The following is a 13,329-nucleotide window of genomic DNA, read 5'->3' as shown; positions in this document are numbered from 1 at the left end:
CTAGATGCTTGAAGAAGTGGTTGTTGGTTGAGGAGAGGTCAGGTGAATACGGCAGATGAGGCAAAACTTCATAGACCAATTCATTCAATTTTTGAAGCATTGGTTGTATGATGTGTGGTCAGGTGTTGTGGAGAAGAACTGGGCCCATTCTGTTGACTAATGCTGGTTGCAGGCATTGAAGTTTTTGGTGTCTTCTCATCAATTTGCTGAGGATACTTCTCAGACGTACTGGTTTTGCCAGGATTCAGAGAGCTATAATGGATCAAACCAGCAGCAGATCACCCAACAGTGACCATGACACTTTTTTTGGTGCAAGTTTGGCTTTGCAAAGTGCTTTGGAACTTCTTCTCAGTCTAACCACTGAGATGGTTGTTGCTGGTGGTATAAAATCCAATTTTCGTCATACATCACAATCTGATCAATAAAACAGTTCACTGTTGCATAGAATAAGAGAAGGGAACACTTCAAAATGATGAATTTTTTTCCTTTGTAGGCAGCTCACAAAACAACCACTTATCAAGCCTTTTCACCTTTCCAATTTGCTTCAAATGCCAAACGACCATAGAATGGTCGACATTGAGTTCTTGGGCAACTTCTCATGTAGTTGTAAGAGGGTCAGCTTTGATGACTACTCTCAATTAGTTGTCAACTTCCATTGGCTGCCCACTACACTCCTCCTCTTCAAGGCTCTCATCTCTTTTACAAAACTTCTTGAACCACCACTGCCCTTTATACTCATTAGCAGTTCCACTGCACTTTACATTCATTACCATTCATTCAGTTAAGTTCAGTTCAGTCGCTCAGTTGTGTCCGACTCTTTGCAACCCCAAGAATTGCAGCACACCAGGCCTCCCTGTCCATCATCAACTCCTGGAGTTCATTAGCAGGGGCCAAATGCATTGCTGATGTTGTGAGTTGTCTCCACTGCTTCATAACCAATTTTGAACTTGAATAAGAAAATCACTCAAATTTGCTTTTTGTCTAACATCATTTCAATAGTCTAAAATACATATAAAGAGCAAGTAATAATTCATTAACAAAAAACATAAAGCAAGAAATGTGCATTAAAATGATGTATAACATAACCACATTTAAGAATGCATTCCAATATCAAGTGGCAAAGTTTAACAATGCAAAACCACAATTAGTTTTGTGCCAATCTAATATTTTACTTCCTCCTAATTTTTCTCTCTTTGTATTTAACCATTTCTATCATTTCTATAACTCTTCCTGCTATATGGGCTCTTCTCTTGGATCTCAGACCCCTCCCAACTTTTTTCCTCAATATGAACTAAGCAGTAACTTTGTCAATAATCTAGAAATTAAAACAGACAAATGTAACAGAAGAAGGAACAGACTGGAGAGAAGGAAACCAAAGGGAATAAAAAAGAAAAAGGAAGTAGGAAGCAAGAGAGATGAGACGCAGGCGGGAAACAACTAACAATCAAGTTCCATGGAGGCAGCTAGGTGATAAAGCTTTCCTGATGGCTCAGCGGGTAGAGAATCTGCCTGCAATGCAGGAGACACAGAGATGCAGCTTCAATCCCTGGGTCAGGAAGATTCCCTGGAAGAGGAAATGGCAACCCACTCCAGTATTCTAGCCGGGAAAATTCCATGGAGAGGAGCCTGGTGGGCTTCAGTTCATGAGGGTCTCAAAGAGTCGGACACGACTGAGCAACAAAGCATAAACACTGTACTATAGAAAAACAACCTTATAATTTTTAAAGATATTCAACTGCAAAGTAAAAGGAAGCTTCTCAAAGCACTATAACATAATACTGATGGTCAAAAGATACTCAACCATCATAAAAAAGGCAAGAACGTCATCACCTCTCACCACTCCTTTTCAACACTGCACTAAGAAGTCCCTGCTAATGTAATCTGACAAGAAAAGTAAAGTAAAGGTATACAGATTGGGAAGAAATAAAACTACCTTTATTTGCAGATGACATGATTATATATGTAGAAAATCTAAAAAGAAACAACAAAAAGACTCCTGTTTTTAAATAGCAATTATGGTAAGGTTGTAGGAATCAAGGTTAACATATACAAGTCTATCACTTTCCTATATAACAACAATGAACAAGTAGAATTTGACATTAAAAATGCAATACCATTTACATTAGCATGCTCCCTTAAAATGAAATACTTAGGTATAAAACCTACAAAACATGTACAAGATCTATGAAGTGAACTCGCTCAGTTGTGAACAACTCTTTACGACCCTGTGAACTGTAGCCTGCCAGGCTTCTCTGTCCATGGGATTCTCCAGGCAAGAATACTGGAGTGGGTTACCATTTCCTTCTCCAGGGGATCTTCCCAACCCAGGGATTGAACCCAGGTCTCCCACATTGGAGGCAGACGCTTTAACCTCTGAGCCACCAGGGAAGCCCCTTAAGATCTATGAGGAAAACTATATAATTTAAATGAATGAAATAAAAAACTAAGTGGAGAAATATTTCATGTTCATAGAGAGGAAGACTAAATAACATTAAGATGTCAGTTCTTCCCAAATTGATCTACAGAGTCAATGTAATTCCAAGAAAAATCTCAACAAGTTATTTTGGAGATGTCAACAAACTTACTCTAAGAGTTATATGGAGAAGCAGAAGACCCTGAATAGCTAATATGATATTGAAGGTGAAGAATAAAGTTGGAGGACTGACAACACCTAACTTCAAGACTTACTATAAAGCAACAATAATCAAGGCAGTTGTTTTATCTGGCAAAAGAGCAGACAAATCAATGGAACAGAACAAAGGACCCAGAAATAGATCCACATAAATACAGTCAACTATTTTATGGCAAAGAAGTGAAGTCAATACAATGGAGCAAAGACAGTCATTTCAACAAATGGCGCTGGAACAACTGGACATTCACAGGCAAAAAAATAAATTTAGACACTGAGCTTACACCCTTCACAAAAATTAACTCAGAATGGATTATAGGCCTAAAATTAAAATGCAAAACTATAAAACTAGAGATAACCTAGTTGACTGTGGGTATGGCAATGACTTTTTAGTTCAGTTCAGTTCAGTCGCTCAGTCGTGTCCGACTCTTTGTGACCCCATGAACCACAGCACGCCAGGCCTCCCTGTCCACCACCAACTCCCAGAGTTTACCCAAACTCATGTCCATTGAGTTGGTGATGCCATCCAACCATCTCATCCTCTGTCGTCCCCTTCTCCTCCTGCCTTCAATCTTTCCCAGCATCAGGGTCTTTTCAAATGAGTCAGCTCTTTACATCAGGTGACTTTTTAGATATAAGACCAAAGGGACAACCCATGAAAAAACTAACTGATAAGCTGGACTTCATTCAAATTAAACATTTTTGCTCTGTTGAAAAGAATGTCAAGAAAATTAGAAAATAAGCTACAGACTAGGAGAAAATATTTGCAAAAGACACATCTGATAAAGACTGTTAACCAAAATATACCAAAAAACTCTTAAAACTCAATAATAAGAGAACAACCCAAACTTTAAATTGGGCCAAAGACCTTCGGACAGCTCATTGAAGATGTATAGATGGCAAACAAGCATTTGAAAAGATGCTCCACATCATATGCCATCAGGGAAATGCAAATTAAAACACAATAATATATCATTACATACCTGTTAGAATAGACAAAATCTGGAATACAGACAATACCATATGCTGGCAAGGATATGAAAAAGCAGGAACTATCATTCATTGTCGATGAGAATGCAAAATGGTACAGCAAGGATGACAAGACAGTTTAGTGGTTTCTCACAAATGGAAAGATACTTTTACCATATAAGCCAGCAATTGTGCTCCTCGATAACTACCCAAAGGAGTTAAAAACTTACGTCACAGATACTTATGGCAGCTTTATTCATAATTGACAAAACTTGTAAACAATCAAAATGTCCTTTAGTAAGTGAATGGCTAAACTGTGATCCATTTAGACAATGGAATATTACTTAGTGCTAAAAAGAAATGAGTTTTCAAGCCATGAAAAGATATGGAGGAAACTTAAGTAAATATTACTGAGAGAAAGAAGCCAATCTGAGAAAGCTGCATACTATATGATTCCAAGGATATGACATTCTGGAAAAAACAAAAGTATAAAGACAGTAAGAGTATCAATGGATGCTAGGGACAGGGGTGGGTAAGGGGAAGGATAAATAGAACACAGAGGACCTGGGGGCAGAGAAAATACTCTGTATAACAGTATAACAATGAATACATTTTTCCAAATCCATAGAATGTACAACATAAGGTCACCTACATACTTTGAATATGATGTGTCAGTGTAGATACATCAACTTTAACAAATTAAAATTGTTAGGATATATTGATAATGGGGGAGGCTATGCATGTGTGGATGTAGGGAACATACAGATAATTTTTGTACATCTCTCTCATTTTGCTGTGATCCAAAACTGCTCTTAAAAAAAAAAAGTCTCAGGGGAATCCCCTGGCAGTTCATATGTTGCATGGTGCAGCAAAAAAAAAAAAAATTAAGTTTAAAAAAAAATAAGATAATCAAGTCACATGAAAAAATACTAGAAAAATAAATTGACAGGATTGCTAAGCTTTGTTACCTGTACAATATCAATTACTTCATCAAAGTTCATTCCTGGAAACTTCATCTCTTCTTCATCTGCCTTCGTAAATTCTGGAGCCTAAGAAAGCATTTTCAGAAAGTTTTTGTTGCAAATTATACCTAATTTACTGTAATACCACCCACAGCATAAGCTTATAATTACATGCTTCTATTTTTTATGTTGATATCCTGCTCAGAAACGATGTAATTAGTAAATGAAATCCAAGCTAGTCTTCAAGTCATTAAGTTATCATTTCAACAGCTATAAAAAATTAGGTATCAGTTTTTCTATCAAGGACTCCATCAACAAAGCAACTTAAGTCAACTGATCAAGTTAATTATTGCGATTTTTCTCCTAAAGAAAAATGTTTACATGGATATATAAGTTTACACATACACAAACTCACAAAAAGATAAAGAATCAAATAATTTATAAGAAAATAAAGAAAACAATTATTTTACAAATTTAGCCTCCAGGCCTCACAATATATAACCTAGTTATCAAAAACCACAATAGACAATTCCTTAGGAGCACAATGACTAATAGTCTAAAAAGTTATTATTTGAAATTATATATGTTTTCATAAACTTCTAGTTAAAAAAAATACTGATGAAAAATTAAATTAGGCACAAATGGCATTCGGGGTCATTCTATTTTCACTATTTTTGATTGTGAAAAATTGATGTTCCTCCTCTCCTTAAAACGATATGCTCAGGCCCGACAACCAACCCGCTGTCCAGAGAGCCGGCCGCAGCCTAGAAACTCCGAGAGAGACCAGCAGGGACTCGTTGCCAGACGGGGCCCATCCTAGGACGCAGTTTCTCCGCTCAGTCACCTCTCGAGGACGTCCCTGGGCGAGGTACGACGGGGGCGAGGGGGGGTTGGGGGAGGGGAAAGGGAAGGATTCTTGACAACCCCACCCACGGGGCAGCGGAATGCACTCCCATCCGAGAGGGACCGCAGGCCAACGTCAGGCGGCGCGACCCCCCGCCCCGTGAAATAACTCGCCATCTTCCTCATCCCTGTCACCACTCCTTGGGTGTGCCAGGAGAAACCCCATTTGTGACCGTGACCCCGACCCCGACCCCGACCCCGGACGACTCTTTCCTCAAAAACAATGTTCAACAATGGGACAAATAAAGACCTTCACGCTAGAAAAAAAAAAAAAAAAAACCTATATGCTTAATAACTAAATTTGCTTAGAACAGATGAAACCCAAGGAAAAGTTACAGTGCTAGTCCTAATTCTGTCATTCAATCACAAGCAGCAAATAAATATTACTAGAGAGAAATGCACATTTTTGCATCATGTCAATAGTTTGATGACAAAGCAACATCCCAAAACATGAATTCTAATTGTCATTATAAAATTCACATTCAGGAAAACTAATATAATTCCCATTTAAATCAAGATTCTTCTCCAAAGAGACAGAAATTATTTCCTCACGTATGAGTCTTACAGCTTAAGTTGCCAAAAAGTTACACTAAGGATGATCACTTTCAAAATGTTGATAAATGTAAAGGTCTTAATCAAACTCTTTTTTCCAAGTTCATAAGCAATTTCAAATTTGTTTTGAATCTTTTCCTTAAAACCTAAATAATTAAAATATATTATAATGGAAGACTTTGCACAGAATATCAGTTAAAGTCTATAATCAGATTATTCAAAGATATATGATACATTCCTAAGTAATACCTGTATCCAGGTTCTCAGAGGAGGAGAAGATGCTTCTTTGGGACTAGAAGGAGACAGACCGACCTCAGCAATACCATCAGAGATGCTGTCAATGTCTACATTGGGTAGTACCTAAAACAGAATACAACATCCAGCTTTCAGTTCATCACTTTGACTCAAATATCTGTGAATCTAGGTATCAATAACATATTTAACTTTTTATTGCAAAGTCAATGGATAACAAATTTAAATTATGAAAGCATATTTTACAAAAACTGGAAAATAAAAGGGAAACACAAAGAATCCTACTTAAGACAACTTCATTTTTACTATCCCCCTTATCTTTTTATTATCCACTATGCATAGCTAAAATCTAAAACTGTTTCATTCCAGATTTTCCATTGTAATCAGGTCATAAATGCCTTACTATACTACCATATAGACTTCATAATTATATTTTAAATGATTGTACATATGCCTTTATTATTTTATCATTTCCAGTTGGTAAATGTTCAGGATATTCCTTATATACTCACTATTTGATAGATAGAAATATATCACTCCAAAAAATTTCATATATATGTAAGGGTTGTTTTACCTGACTTTGAATTATTTCATTATGATATACAGTCAGACATAAGAGTAACTTCTTGAGCCAAAAAGCATAATTATTTAAGATTCTTGGTAATGGCTACTGAAATGCAATCCAAAAGAGATCTATTTCCATCATCAAAACCATAATCAGTCACCCAACTTTCACTGAAATCAGATAACAGAAGTATTTCGGCAAGAACAATTTTAAAATGGAGATATATTATTGTTATCTTAATTTGCATTACCATGGTAACTAGCAAGATTTAAATTATTCAATTTGATATCTTATAAACTCTTTTTATTCTATAGTCTTACATTCTTTGAATTTGAATTTCTTCATGTTTTCTTACTAATTTATGGAGGTTTTTATATTTAAAAATAAACCTATCATATTCCTTTCATATGTGCTCACTGTATGTCACTTCCCTTTTTATTTAGAAGTTTTTTACATATATAAGTTTTAAATTTTATAGAATCAAGTCTGTTTTCGATCATATCTAAGTTTCCTCCTCTCATATCCAGACTTAGCTTCAGTTTTGATAAGGACCGCATGCACTTATCTTCTAATTCTTGTTCTTATATTTTGTAGCTATACTTTAGCCTATTGCCTATTTGGAACTCATTTGCTACATACAGTAAAAATTTAGAGTCTAAAACTGATCCATTTCCGCACTGCTAACCAATTATAACATACGTCATTTCTTTTAAGAGAATCCTATTTCCCATTGACTAATGAAGTATCTATTACACACTACATTCTTTTTAAAAACTAAGAATATTTCTTAAATGGGACCAGTATCAAAACACTAAACTCTTTGTTCTTTCAAATATCAAAATGATCCTAAAGTTCAAGTTAAAAAAAAAAATTAATGGCTTTTATTTTTAAAATACAATTTCACTTAAATCATACATTAACTTAGGAAGAATTGACAACCTGAATATTTAAAATTCACATACAAGTTCTCTCCCCATTAATTCAAGTCCTCATATATGTTTGTGTAAAGGTTAAAGTTTAATTATATAAACACATTAAGCCTTTTTAAAAATTAATTATAACATACTGTTCAATTATTCCCTTTGGAATATCATGAAGTCACCAGGATATGAGTCACTGGCTTAAAAAAGGTAGCTTAAACCATGCAGAACAAGGATAGTGATATCACATAAATATCATAGTTTTAAAGAATGAAAGATCCATCAGGAAAGCAAAGTCTTCATGAAGCAATACAACAGATTTTAAGCATTGAAGTTATGCCAACAGTTTTATTTCTTAAACTTTTCTGGTCATACACACTGCATACCTGTACAGAAAGCTGAGGAGGATCCCTTTTTTCTGACTTCATTTCTACAACTGCTATGTTAGGTTTCTTTACTCCAGGTTCTATTTTTCGAGATGATGGTGGAATTGAAGTTGTCACTGTTACAGGGTGTGGCTTATTTACAATTACCCCAGCAGGTGGCATGGAATCACTATTACTTTGGGTTTGTCCTAAAAAATGCAGGGGAGAAAAGGAGTCAACCATTTTTCAGAAATAAAGAGAAAATTCTAATAAATTACCTAGATCTTTATGGTTAAATTCTCATATGAAAGGAAAGCACGACCTTTCCTTTCCCTCTGCAATCATCTTTCCCTCTGTCATCACTATTGTCATGATCCTCACCATGTCAGCCTTTCCCCAGTGACCAACATTTACTAGGCATTCATATGTACTAAACACTTCACATTCACCATCTAAATTACCACTTCATGGGAAATAGATGGGGAACAGTGGAAACAGTGTCAGACTTTATTTTTCTGGGCTCCAAAATCACTGCAGATGGTGACTGCAGCCATGAAATTAAAAGATGCTTACTCTTTGGAAGGAAAGTTATGACCAACCTAGATAGCATATTCAAAAGCAGAGACATTACTTTGCCAACAAAGGTTCGTCTAGTCAAGGCTATGGTTTTTCCAGTGGTCATGTATGGATGTGAGAGTTGGACTGTGAAGAAGGCTGAGCACCGAAGAATTGATGCTTTTGAACTGTGGTGTTGGAGAAGACTCTTGAGAGTCCCTTGGACTGCAAAGAGATCCAACCAGTCCATTCTGAAGGAGATCAGCCCTGGGATTTCTTTGGAAGGAATGATGCTAAAGCTGAAATTCCAGTACTTTGGCCACCTCATGCGAAGAGTTGACTCATTGGAAAAGACTCTGATGCTGGGAGAGATTGGGGGCAGGAGGAGAAGGGGACGACAGAGGATGAGATGGCTGGATGGCATCACTGACTCAATGGACATGAGTCTGAGTGAACTCCGGGAGTTGGTGATGGACAGGGGGGCCTGGCGTGCTGCGATTCATGGGGTCACAAAGAGTCGGACATGACTGAGCAACTGATCTGATCTGATCTGATGAAGTGTTAATATTATCCACACTTTACAGTTGAGGACAATAGATGTTTAGAAACATAATTTGCTGAAGGTCATAATAGTTTGTAAGAGGCGAAGGCAAGACTGAAATATACTGCATTATGTTGCATTATTTTTATTCTCAAATTTTCATAGAGCAAAAATGGACAGAAATAAAACCAACAACAAAATGCTAGTGCCTGACTACCAGTACATATCATGTAGGCCTACTATTTGGTAACTATCATAGCCAATCAAAATTTTTGTTACCTTTCACTTCAAAATTTCCATTTGTTTCCTATATTTCAAAGTAAAGAGGGAGCAGTGCTCTCACTAAAAGCACAGACTCTAAAAATCACATGGCCTGGGTCTGAATCTAACTAATCTATCTACTCCACTCTAACTATGTGGCCTCTGAGAAATCTGTAAACTCTTCTGTGCCCCAGTTCCTTCATTTATAAAAACTGGTACATTACCATGTGTTTTATAGGGTAGATTAAATAAGCTAATTTATATAAAGTACTTAGATCTATACCTGGTACACAGTAAGGACTTTATAAGTATTGCTTATTATTTTAGTAGAAGACATGGTTGAACAGACTGCTACCAAGTTGATATGTCATTAACCCATAATATCAAAAATAAAAAATTCTCTAATGGTGAAAAATATTCATATTATATATATAAATATTCACAATAATTCATCAAAATTAAGCATTTCAATGACATTAAAAGAAAAAATAGCTAACTAGATTTGAAGAGCTGCTGCTGCTAAGTTGCTTCAGTTGTGTCTGACTCTGCAACCCCATAGATGGCAGCCCACCAGGCTCCCCCGTCCCTGGGATTCTCCAGGCAAGAACACTGGAGTGGGTTGCCATTTCCTTCTCCAATGCATGAAAGTGAAAAGTGAAAGTGAAGTCACTCAGTAGTGTCCGACTCTTAGTGACCCCATGGACTGCAGCCCACCAGGCTCCTCCATCCATGGGATTTTCCAGGCAAGAGTACTGGAGTGGATTGCCATTGCCTTCTCCGTTTGAAGAGCTAGGGTGATATCAAAAATTATTTATTCAACTTTTACAATGATGGGTCAGAGAGAACTCAAATAAGTTAATAACAAACTCTTAGCTTAAAACACACAGCTACATACTTTTTATTTATCATAGCTTAATCCAAAAGTACATAAAAGGTAATTCAATGTATTTCTCCTAAGATACGATGATATTAAACCAATCAAAATCCTTAAATTCTTTAATTATTATGAATGTTTATGACATGTCTAGCTTCCCTGGTAGCTCTCCTGCAATGCAGGAGACCCCAGTTCCATTTCTGGGTCAGGAAGATCTGCTGGAGAAGGGATAGGCTACCCACTCCAGTATTCTTGGGCTTCCCTGGTGGCTGAGCTGATAAAGAATCTGCCTGCAATGTGGGAGACCTGGGTTTGATCCCTGGGTTGGGAAGAGTCCCCTGGAGAAGGGAGCGGCTACCCACTCCAACAGTATTCTGGCCTGGAGAATTCCATGGACTGTATAGACCATGGGGTCACAAAGAGTTGGACACAACTGAGCAACTTTCACTACTTTCATGACATGTCTAAACATTATTTTAATTTCATCTACAGCGATATACTATAAAATACTGTAAGAATGTTTCCTGTGAGTGAAAATATAGCATCATTTCAGACACTGCTACTAGACAAAGTAAAACATACCCCGAAGCCCTATTCACAAATATAAGCAACACATAAAGGAAAAGTACATGACTACTGTGTCAGTACCATTTTGTAAGTTATGTTATTGCCGAATAGAATTTTAAAATTTATGCCATATATTTTGTTGGGTCTTACCTAAAAGTACTGCCATAGGAATCAGATGACCTTCCAGTGTACCTGAAAAAGTAGGCATTTCCCGGCTTGGGCTGAACAAATACTGCTGATCACCAGGAGACAGTGTAGTAATAGAATGTTGCAACTTAGAATCCACCTTTGTAGGTTTCGTGGCAGAAAAATCTGTTTGTGTTCTTATAGACTTTACTTTAGTGCCTATAATAATCATCAATGGCAGATATTTAAAAATATTGTTTGAACATCTACAAATATAGCAACTCTTCTTCACAGAAAGATCTCACTCTATGTAACAAGGTTACAAGACCCCAAAATACAAGTAACATATATATCAAGGAGTGACAAACTTTTTCTTAAGTGGCCAGATAGGATATATTTTAGCCTCCTGGCCCATGTGGTCTCAGTGGCAACATCTCAATTCTGCTATTGTAGCATGAAAGCACTCATAGACAAATACATAAATGAATGTGTCCCTACGTTCCAACAGAGTTTATGTATAAAAACAGGCATGTAGCCTGCAGGTTGTGGTTTTTCAATCTCTGAATAGATGCAACAACCTGTGCAAATAATATGATAGAAAAGATACAATGACTACAGGAATTCCCTATTAAGACTCTGGGCTTCCAATGCAGGAAACCTGGTTCAGTCCCTGGTCAGGGAACTAAGATCCCACATGCTGCATAGTGCAACCAAAAAATAAAGACAAAAAGTTAAAAAAAAAGAAAAAGCAAAGAAATGATATAATGACTACAAAAAAGTGTTGATTACGATTTGAAAGAATATTCAGCATGTATTACTTAACTCATTTACATTTTTTCCAATAGGTGTAAAAAAGTTAAAGTTCAGTTTTGGAATTGAAAATTTTTTTCATCCTCTCATTATTCTGAATAACCAGACTTTATCCTTGGAAATAATGTAACGATAATCAAATTCTATACTTATTAAAACCTTGCAAAAGTTAAGTAAAAGTGTAAAAGAAAAGAAACTAAAATCTTTTCTAAATTGATACCTGACATTACTACATTTTTAGTTTTAATATATGAGTAGTTTTATAAATCTGGACTTGTAAATATAGTTTTATGATCCCAGGAAGAAAAATTTTAGTACTACACCTATAATTTTTTTATCGCCTTCTCAAATATTCATTCATTCAACTGAATGAATGTTTTTCTTACAAGTTTATTTAAAATATATTCTCTCAGCATTTAAAATGTGTTTGCCATCATTCTAGACAAAGGGAATACAAGTATTGAATAAACCAACTGTACTCATGTAGCTTATAACTTCTTAAGGAAAAAAATTGATAAAAAATACAACATCAGAGGGTGAAAACTGCTATGAAGAGCAATATGCAGAGGAGGGGAATAGAGAGGGTTAGGTGATGATATTTTGGATGAGATGGTCAACATAGACCTCTGAGCTAACAGCTAAGAACAGAGATTGAAAGAACTCAGAGTGAGCCATGCAAGGGCCTATGGGAAAAGCTCTCCAGGCAGGGGAAATAACAGGTACCAAGGCCCAAACAGGAGGCTGTGTCATAGGTTCTCAATCACTTTATCATTAAGAGTTAATTCATACAGTGATTTTTGGATTTGAAAGTATTTTAAAACCTTGGGTCATTGTTTGCAAAAGTTTCCAAATCACAAATATAAGTTAATAGAAAGCTCTAATAAATCAAGGAAACATTAGGGTAAATATCATCCACAAAGCCTACTAAAATAAAATCTGTAAGATTTCTAGATAAACTGACACCCTATATGATCAATTAACTTTTGTAAAGGAAAGGAAAAATAAAGCAACCACCAACTCACAAGATAGGATCAGAAAGGAAAATGAATTGGGTTTCCACAAGCTACGGCATATTATCAAAGTGGCTTACAGACCGCTAAAGCACAAGCTGAGAAACTTCAAAATGTAACCAAAGTCAACGGACTCAATACTTAACTAAGAGCTATATTTAAATATACTAGTGAAATGGTATGTGTGAATCAAAACATATAGTGATAAATAAAGATATTTTTATTTGTATATAAACATGATAAAAAAATTTTCACTTCTGCTACTTAAGGATCTTTGAGAACAAACCGAACTTTAAAAGTGCTCATACGCACTTTTATGATAATGTACAGCATACGGCTCATCTTTTTGTCCATAAAGAACATGATAGACCAAGATCTGCAAGAATAGTCTACGTTCCCTATATTATAATTGAAATTGCTTTAAGAGTCATCATCTCATAAATTTTATCATGTTTATCTGAAGATACC

The 13,329-nt window shown here is 36.0% G+C and overlaps 1 protein-coding gene across 12 annotated transcripts in view; it reads right to left on the bottom strand.

Moving 5' to 3' along the window:
• KIAA0586 (KIAA0586 ortholog) overlaps positions 1–13,329 on the bottom strand; it is a 165,536-nt gene that overhangs the window by 121,692 nt on the left and 30,515 nt on the right. For all 12 annotated transcript variants that reach the window (XM_027554224.1, XM_027554221.1, XM_027554214.1 and 9 more), the window contains exons 16-19: positions 11,066–11,260; positions 8,139–8,326; positions 6,265–6,375; positions 4,567–4,647 (exon numbers count right to left, since the gene is read on the bottom strand). In XM_027554224.1, the coding sequence (XP_027410025.1) occupies positions 4,567–4,647; positions 6,265–6,375; positions 8,139–8,326; positions 11,066–11,260 (575 nt within the window). The remainder of the gene's footprint in view (positions 1–4,566; positions 4,648–6,264; positions 6,376–8,138; positions 8,327–11,065; positions 11,261–13,329) is intronic.

The sequence above is a fragment of the Bos indicus x Bos taurus genome, chromosome 10 (assembly GCF_003369695.1).
Source record: "Bos indicus x Bos taurus breed Angus x Brahman F1 hybrid chromosome 10, Bos_hybrid_MaternalHap_v2.0, whole genome shotgun sequence".
NCBI lineage: Eukaryota > Metazoa > Chordata > Mammalia > Artiodactyla > Bovidae > Bos > Bos indicus x Bos taurus.
This window is presented reverse-complemented; position numbering and strand designations above follow the sequence as displayed.